A 9,239-nucleotide genomic window follows, 5' to 3' on the forward strand; every position below is an offset into this window, starting at 1 on the left:
CTGCCCTGGTTGAGGTACACCCTGAACAACGCTAGTGATGGAAGCCTTGTTCTGCCCTGGCTGAGAGGTACACCCTGAACAACGCTAGTGATGGAAGCCTTGTTCTGCCCTGGCTGAGAGGTACACCCTGAACAACCCTTGTGATGGAAGCCTTGTTCTGCCCTGGCTGAGAGGTACACCCTGAACAACACTAGTGATGGAAGCCTTGTTCTGCCCTGGCTGAGAGGTACACCCTGAACAACGCTAGTGATGGAAGCCTTGTTCTGCCCTGGCTGAGAGGTACACCCTGAACAACCCTAGTGATGGAAGCCTTGTTCTGCCCTGGCTGAGAGGTACACCCTGAACAACGCTAGTGATGGAAGCCTTGTTCTGCCCTGGCTGAGAGGTACACCCTGAACAACCCTAGTGATGGAAGCCTTGTTCTGCCCTGGCTGAGAGGTACACCCTGAACAACACTAGTGATGGAAGTCTTGTTCTGCCCTGGCTGAGAGGTACACCCTGAACAACCCTAGTGATGGAAGCCTTGTTCTGCCCTGGCTGAGAGGTACACCCTGAACAACACTAGTGATGGAAGCCTTGTTCTGCCCTGGCTGAGAGGTACACCCTGAACAACACTAGTGATGGAAGCCTTGTTCTGCCCTGGCTGAGAGGTACACCCTGAACAACGCTAGTGATGGAAGCCTTGTTCTGCCCTGGCTGAGAGGTACACCCTGAACAACACTAGTGATGGAAGCCTTGTTCTGCCCTGGCTGAGAGGTACACCCTGAACAACACTAGTGATGGAAGCCTTGTTCTGCCCTGGCTGAGAGGTACACCCTGAACAACACTAGTGATGGAAGCCTTGTTCTGCCCTGGCTGAGAGGTACACCCTGAACAACGCTAGTGATGGAAGCCTTGTTCTGCCCTGGCTGAGAGGTACACCCTGAACAACACTAGTGATGGAAGCCTTGTTCTGCCCTGGCTGAGAGGTACACCCTGAACAACCCTAGTGATGGAAGCCTTGTTCTGCCCTGGCTGAGAGGTACACCCTGAACAACACTAGTGATGGAAGCCTTGTTCTGCCCTGGCTGAGAGGTACACCCTGAACAACGCTAGTGATGGAAGCCTTGTTCTGCCCTGGCTGAGAGGTACACCCTGAACAATGCAGTTGATAAACCCTACAACGTGGTCAGGGTGAGATATAAATAACATCCTGGAGCTACCAACGGGTGCAACATTAATACACAAGCAAGTGCGTCAGAGTGTGTGTGTGTGTGTGTGTGTGTGTGTGTGTGTGTGTGTGTGTGTGTGTGTGTGTGTGTGTGTGTGTGTGTTTAAAGAAATAAGTCAGTTGCACAACTTAATGCATTCAACCAAAGTGTTTCTTCTGCATTTAACCCAACCCCTTGAGAAGATGCAGACTGCCACATAGTAAATCCAAATAAACTCATTTTCTTCATATACTCAACAATCTAATAAGATATTTGCTAGTCTTAACAAAATTAAAACAAATAAATATCAGGAAATCTTGCAACAAAAAATATATACCTTACCAACACCAGATTATTTTAAATCATTGTCTTATATTAGTAACTCCTATGTTGATTAAGCTTCAGTTTTCAGTCATACAAAAGTTGTTCAGTTCCCAAACAAGTCTTCATCGCTGTAAACAAAGCCTTCTCCACCATGGCATTGCCCAATGTTGGGACAGTTCAGTTTTATGAATCTAAATGTCATATATCTCCCTCTCCTTTGGGCCCATCCAGTCTGAGATCCACATCGTTCCTTCCCAGTGTAAAGAGACTGACCACAGCCAAGAGTGCAGCTAGCATCAAAACAGCACAACCACCTAACATATGCCTCGTTCCACTACCTCCCTCGCCCCCTCCGGTCCCCGACACCTCCCTGTGGAGCGCCAGCAGCCCCAGGCAGGCCGTCAGGTGAAGGGGCAGCCTGAACCAGGCCAGCACTCCGGCCCTCTTCTCCTCTGGGATCACCCTCCCCTGGAGGAAGCTGACAGCGGGGAAGTAGAGGCCACTGGCTAGCTCCAGCATCAGGAAGGCCAGCAGGGACTCGCGGGGTCTGGGCTGGCCCGGGGCGGTGGAGAAGATGAGCATGAAGAAGGAGAAAAAGGCGAGCAGTATGGAGAAGCAGAGGAGGTGACCAGGCTGGAGGCGGTAGCGGGTGGAGGTGGCCAGGCGGTAGAGCAGGGACCCCGCCATACTGGCTGCCATCAGACAGGAGAAGACCATGCCCAGTGGAGGGCCGTAGGGGTCCAGGACGGGGGTCCACAGGAAGATGAATATATAGAGGACACTCTCAAATAGAGCCTGGACTCCTCCTAGCAGCATCACCCGTCTGTCTGATAAGAGACAGTGGAGGCTTTCCTGACAGCTGCGCCAGAACCGGGCCCGCGCAGAAGCCCGGGCCAGAGGTGCTGAACTAGAAGGACCGAGCAAGGGCTTCTTGTTGTCCCCTTCCAGGCTTCCATCCTTCTCCTCCAGGCCCCAATCAGTCAGCACCACCCAGCCACAGGCCCCAAGGCAGGGCACGGCCAGGAGGAAGGGCGCCACAGGCCCCAGGTGGAGCCACTCAGCCAGCATGTTAGCCACCAGCCCAGCCCCCACCGCTAGCCCGTGGTTCCAGCTAGCAGCCTTGGTGAAGGTACTGGGGATCCATTCTTTAGGGAAGTCGTGGACGTCAACATGTCGGTGCACGTACCAGGCCTGGAAGGCTGTGGAGAGCAAAGAGGTGGACAGGCCTCCTAGCACGCGACCCAGGATCAGGACAAAGTAGTCACGGGACAGCTTGGTGAAGCAACAGGCTGAGTAGGCCACGCAGAAGAGCAGGCAGGTCCGTCTCCGCCCCAGGACCTGAATTAATTAATGCACATTTTAAATACATAGAGTTACCTCAGTCATAGCAGTTCAACAATATATACATTGTAAAAAATCTAACGCAGTGTTTTCCAATCCTGGTCCTGGGGACCTAAAGGGGTTCACGTTATGGTTTTTGCCCTAGCACTAACAAACTTGATTAAACTAATCATCAAGTCTTCGATTATTTGAATCAGGTGTGTTAGTGCTAGGGCAAAAGCAATACTGCGTACCCCTTTGGGTCCCCAGGACCAGGATTGGGAAACAATGGTTTAAGGACTTATTTTTATTGGCTCTCAGGTTCTCGGACCAACAGGCTCCGAGACAGCTTCTACCACCAGGCCATCAAACTGCTGAACGGCTAACGCTAGCTGTCTACCTGCTCAGACCTGCACCTTAAAGACTATTTACATGGACTCTCCTCACAGCCAACCCTGACACACAAGTGCACACACAGTCAACTCTGCTGTTCTATTTATATACTATTTTACTCAATTGCCCACCCAAGACACTATTGACTTCCTATTTGTAAATAGTCACACTTGACATAGTACATTCATAATTTATACTGTATATCAGTTTTATTACTAAAATGCATACCACTTTCTTCTACTACTTGTTATTTTTATTTTTTTAATTTGGATTATATTGATACTGCACTGTTGAGGGAGCTTGCAAGTAGACATTACACTATCATTTATACCTGCAGTAAATGGTGTACTTGATGAATAAACTTAGATCATTTTAATTTGATTTATTTACAGTGTGGTCCTGGTTATTGTTACCTGAGGAAGCCAGCTAGCCACGGGGGCAAACAGCACACAGGAGGCCAGGCCAACGACATACAGGATGGCTATCTGGGACTCCAGGAAGCTGTAATGGCGGTAGAGCTTGTAGAGGTATGGCCCCTGCAGCCAGTCAGCCGACAAGGCTAAGAGGTAGCCTCGGAGGAACAAGGTCTGGAACCTACGGAAGGCAGGGTTGGTGCCCATGGCAGAGGGGGTGGGTTGAGGTGGGGTGAGGCGACGTGCCGTTAGCTCCAGACAGACACATAGCACCAGTAGGACCACCATGGCCAGGTAGGCTGTCACCAACATGATGGGTTTGTCCAAGTGTGACTGTTAGGGGCGGGGAGGTCTCTTCACTCCTGTCTTATCCGTTGTGGCTCAGTCAAAGGCTGCGGAGACAGAGACTCTATTACTAACGGCACCATAAAGACAGTTATTGTGAATATCTACCAACATAAATAACTTAAAGCCTAGTTATGTAAACGTGGCGTCCATACTAGCTATCTAAAGAAGATGTTTGCTTAGGGTTGTCATCTCATCTAGATACTGCTGCATGAGATGACTACAAATCAAATCAAAGTTTATTGTTTGTTTACACAGATTTGCAGGTGTTATGCCACCTTTACATCATGTCGGAAACTCGGGACCTCTGAGTTAAAATGAATGTAAGTTATTTGCGTCGAGCTTCCCATTGGTTGATTCCGATACCTCCTAAGTGGGAAACTCGGGATCATCCCACTCTCCCGCCAAGGTTAGCAAGTCAGAGATTTCAGAGTTTCCGACATGACGTGAACGAGGCATTATAGCAGGTGCAGCAAAATACTTTTCAAACTAAAGATCTGGCAGGTAGCAACCTCCTTGGATACCAATGTACATTTTGTAAGTTTGCTTCCAAAAGATAGCTAAACAGCTAGCATAAGCTTGGCAGATAACATTAGTAGCTCTGGTCCAGGCCAATATGTACGGATGACTTTCTTCAACAGCCTGCATCTTTCCATTCATCCCACGGAGGATTTTGTTACTAGAGTGCTGACTAAAAGCCGATTTATGCTTGATCTGCGAAATGTGGTCCAGAGGCTCCTTACGGAGGGTGTGACGCAATTGCGGAGCCAGGGGCACACTCCAACATCATTTACAAACGAAGCATGCGTGTTAAGTGAGTCCACCAAATCAGAGGCAGTAGGGATTACCAGGGATGTTCTCTTGAGAAGTGTGTGAATTGGACACTTTTCCTGTCCTGCTAAGAATTCAAAATGTAACGAGTACTACTGCCTGAGCAGAGATGATGACTAAGGAATTAAAAATAATAAAGTAATCAAAGAAAAACTAAGTAAGATACACAACTGAAATATTTGATTATTTCGGTACAGTATGAAGCACGGCTCATCATAATGTCTGGAACGGAGCAAATGGAATGGCACCAAACCATGTGTTTGATACCATTCCACTGACTCCGCTGCAGCCATTACCACAAGCATGTCCTCCCCAATTAAGGTGCCACCAACCTCCTGTGGTTTGAAGATAAGCTAAAACTGCTTCTCCAATAGAAATCCCTGATCACACTTGTAGGTGATGCCATGGCGACGTTGGCTAGCTAAGCTCATGTGTAGAAACACGTCATCGGGTCTAACGGTCGTCTCGCGCTGAACTGCACATGTGCAGGCGGTCAAATTAAAGACACTCCTTCAATATAAAGTTGTTTTTGATGAAAATGAAAAGGTGTCAGTTTGTCACCTTCACGAGTTTGGAGCATTAACATGTTCAACTACTGAAGACATTGGCTCAAATCTAGGTTGTGTCTTAGGTTGAGAAAATTAACAACTAAGGAAGAATTTGTCACTTCTCTCACTGACTTCTAAAACCACAAACTCCGGCCTTGTCTGTTTGGTCTGTTTCGCAAGTGTTCCCAGAAGTCTTGCGATGTTGCTCCTCTGGGTTTATAAACTCTGTGCTTATATGTTTTGTTATATGAAATAATATCAGTCAGTTAACATGACCTTTAGGAATTATGAAGCCTTTGTGCTTTTTTTAAATTTACACAAATGCTTCGAAATTCACAAAAAGTGATGTTAACTGATAAAGATTATCACATAGAACTAAATGTATAACAAGCCTGTGTTTACCACTGACCTTATTTTCGCTGTTTATCCAAAAACCCTACAGAACGCCATTCATTTCCCCATAGGCTTTGTCCAACAAACCATTGCAAAGTTAGTGCCTACAAAAAGCCGTCATTACTACTTCTCTCAATGGAAAGATGTAGCACAGATAGATATATAGAACAATGGGTCAGATAGATATCTATCTCCAAGAACACTAAGGTAACCTGTCTAAATGACTACTGACCTGTAGCACTCACATCTGTAGCCATGAAGTGCTTTGAAAGGCTGGTCATGGCTCAAATCAACACCATTATCCCAGAAACCCTAGACCCACTCCAATTTGCATACCGCCCCAACAGATGATGCAATCTCTATTGCACTCCACAATGCCCTTTCCCACTTGGACAAAAGGAACACCTATGTCAGAATGCTATTCATTGACCACAGCTCATCGTTCAACACCATAGTACCCCCAAAGCTCATCAATAAGCTAAGGACCCTGGGACTAAACACCTCCCTCTGCAACTCGATCCTGGACTTCCTGACGGGCCGCCCCCAGGTGGTAAGGGTAGGTAACAACACATCCGCCACGCTAATCCTCAACACAGGGACCCCTCAGGGGTGCATGCTCAGTCCCCTCCTGTACTCCCTGTTCACTCATGACTGCACAGCCAGGCACGACTCCAACACCATCATTAAGTTTGCAGATGACACAACAGTGGTAGGCCTGATCACCGACAACGACGAGACAGCCTATAGGGAGGAGGCCAGAGATCTGGCCGTGTGGTGCCAGGACAACAACCTATCCCTCAACATGATCAGAGGAAGGCCCAAAAAATTGCCAAAGACTCCAGCCACCCTAGTCATAAACTGTTCTCTCTGCTACCACACGGCAAGCGGTATAGGAGCACCAAATCTATGTCCAAGAGGCTTCTAAACAGCTTCTACCCCAAAGCCATAAGACTCCTGAACACCTAATCAAATGGCTACCCAGACTATTCGCATGCCCCCCCCCCCCTCCCTCCCCCTTACACCACTGCTACTCTCTGTTGTTATCATCTATGCAAAGTCACTTTAATAACTCTACCTACATGTACATATTACCTCAACTAACCGGTGCCCCCACACATTGACGCTGTACCGGTACCCCCCTGTATATAGTCTCAATATTGTTATTTTACTGCTGCTATTTAATTACTTGTTACTTTTATTTCTTATTGTTATCCATATATATTTTTTTAGAACTGCATTGTTGGTTAGGGGCTCGTAAGTAAGCATTTCACTGTAAGGTCTACTACACCTGTTGTATTCGGCGCATGTGACTAATACAATTTGTTTGATATGATATTTCACTGGGAGTTTAAATGTGAAGTATCAGGTGAGAGATGGATTTTGGCTGACATTCTACTAATTTTCTCATAGATGAAACATTTGATCTCAATACAGTTTTCTGTTCCCAAAAGTAGAATCTGTTAAGAACAGAGTGGAGTTTTGTAGATTTACCTTTTGCCCAAATTAAATAAAATTGCATTGTTTATAAGGAGTACAAGTGCGAGTTATTGCACATGCATACTTCAATAGGCGTTCCCAATCGGAAATACATGCTAGAATGGGCCAATAGGATCTTGCTAGTTAGTTCTTGGCTGCCCCCCTTGTCCTGCCCACTATGACTCATTTGTGGTGCAAGACTTCAGGATTTTTGGAGTCGACTCCAAATCCGACTCCTGTGATTGGAGTCGACCCCAAAACACACAAACGGATGTGCACAAACATACACACCATCTCATTATTGCAGTCCTAGTAGGAAGACTACATTTGTGTTCTAGAAGACTGAAATGAGCATGAGGCTGCCCGTTTTGTTTGAATATATAAGGTGATGTGTAGAAACTATAATATTTCAGCTGTGTGCAGCCTTGACGGATCCCATGGGATGCGGCGCACTCTATTCTGATAAACCTATTTGTTGCCATGTTACAGCCCTATTCGGACGGATATTACTACTAGAGACGTTGGTTTTGTAATTATTATCCAAACATGTGCGTTATTCCAGAGGCCAATTCACACAGGATTAGTTTTTCCAAACTGCCCCCTGTAATTATTATTTCAAATTTACTCTTATGACGGGAGCCTGGAGGTTTTTATTGTAGACGTGCAGATATTTCATTAATTTCAACGTCATGTCCACACGACAATACGCTACACTGATAACTCGTGCTTGGCTGCCAAATGTATAGGTCTCCCCATAATATTTAAATGTATAAAGTGTGATCATAAACATGATTTTATCGAACCATCCATGTTAGACGTTATTCCCAATAACAATGCCCACATCCTGCTGATTTGAGCTACTGAATCGTATTTCCACTTTACTGTGTTTACGGATGAGAAAGTGAACTTGCCATTTCCAAAATGTTTAGCGGGGATGCTACTTTGCGATCTACTGCCTAGGACAGGGCTCTCCAACCCTTTTCGTAGAGACCTAGGACATCAACAGCCAGCCAGGGTTTCCTTTCTCTCAGCCTGCTCCAATCCTCTCTCCCTCGCTTGCTCCCCTTTCTCTTAGCTATGAAAAACGTTAGTGTGTCTTCGGTCTATTGCGTGTAGAATATCTCATCCTTTTCATTGATAACCCATACTTTAGTGAACTTACTCGAGACATTACAAAGCCAGTAAATTGCGATAGCCTAGCCTACCATACATCTTTTGATTACCGATGCACGGTTCTGCCAGGTGGCGGACATGCCAGGCTGTGCCTCTCCCATCTCTCTCCCTCGCTCTTTTTTTGCTGTGAAAGATTCGAGAGTTTGTGTTCTCGAAGTAGTCTACGGAAAATAGTTTAATCCGTTGCAAAAATACAGAATCTTAGAAGTCGGAATAGAAGCTTGACACCCAGAAATAGAAGTCGAGGAATTGATTATTTTGGAGTCGACTCCCCACCACTAGTTCCCATTGGAAACGAAAGGCTGTGGTCTATATTGGGTTAATTGTAAAAAATATTTCGATGTAGGGCGCTGAAGGAAGCTCAAGCCGCACGTAACCCAATGGACCAGAGCTAGATACACAGCTAGCTAGCTATCTCGCTCACCATAATCCTTTTTGTATTATGCTAGCTACCGAAACTTGTCAAACAACCTGACTGATATGCTTACCATATTGTTTCAAATTAAAGTAGGGTTTAAAGTTCTTTAACTACGAGTAAGAAGAGGAGATAGCTTCGACAATCCGTGTTCTACAACGTCCTAATTTCACCACCTATTTCCGGGTTCTGATATCAGTTTCACCACTTGGGGGCAGCCTTTGTTTTTCTATCCCGATTGAGCATGACTTCCATCTCTGCACTTGCAGTAGGGTCGTCATTAGTTACCACAGTCACAAAGTCATAAACCTTTATTCAATTTATCTTCTTAAAATTTGATTTTTAAACCTAACCTTAACCACACTACTAACCTTATGGCTAACCCTATCCTTAAATTAAGTGCAAAAAGCACATGTTT

The 9,239-nt window shown here is 46.0% G+C and overlaps 1 protein-coding gene across 1 annotated transcript; it reads right to left on the reverse strand.

Moving 5' to 3' along the window:
* Positions 1–1,310: 1,310 nt before the first annotated feature.
* LOC120059122 (molybdate-anion transporter-like) lies at positions 1,311–8,995 on the reverse strand. Its single transcript, XM_039007935.1, has 3 exons — positions 8,895–8,995; positions 3,641–4,032; positions 1,311–2,852 (listed from the first exon to the last, which is right to left on the reverse strand). The coding sequence occupies exons 2-3, from the start codon at positions 3,950–3,952 to the stop codon at positions 1,713–1,715; spliced, it is 1,452 nt and encodes a 483-aa protein (XP_038863863.1). The 5' UTR covers positions 3,953–4,032; positions 8,895–8,995; the 3' UTR covers positions 1,311–1,712.
* Positions 8,996–9,239: the final 244 nt, after the last annotated feature.

Source organism: Salvelinus namaycush, chromosome 14 (assembly GCF_016432855.1).
Source record: "Salvelinus namaycush isolate Seneca chromosome 14, SaNama_1.0, whole genome shotgun sequence".
NCBI classification, from domain to species: domain Eukaryota; kingdom Metazoa; phylum Chordata; class Actinopteri; order Salmoniformes; family Salmonidae; genus Salvelinus; species Salvelinus namaycush.

Bases quoted from the DNA above. Each gene is read 5' to 3' on its own strand.
- LOC120059122 (XM_039007935.1), bottom strand. From the start codon at position 3,952: ATGTTGGTGACAGCCTACCTGGCCATGGTGGTCCTACTGGTGCTATGT. The intron at 2,853-3,640 runs GTAACAATAACC...TAATTAATTCAG, and splicing joins TGGCTAGCTGGCTTCCTCAG to GTCCTGGGGCGGAGACGGAC.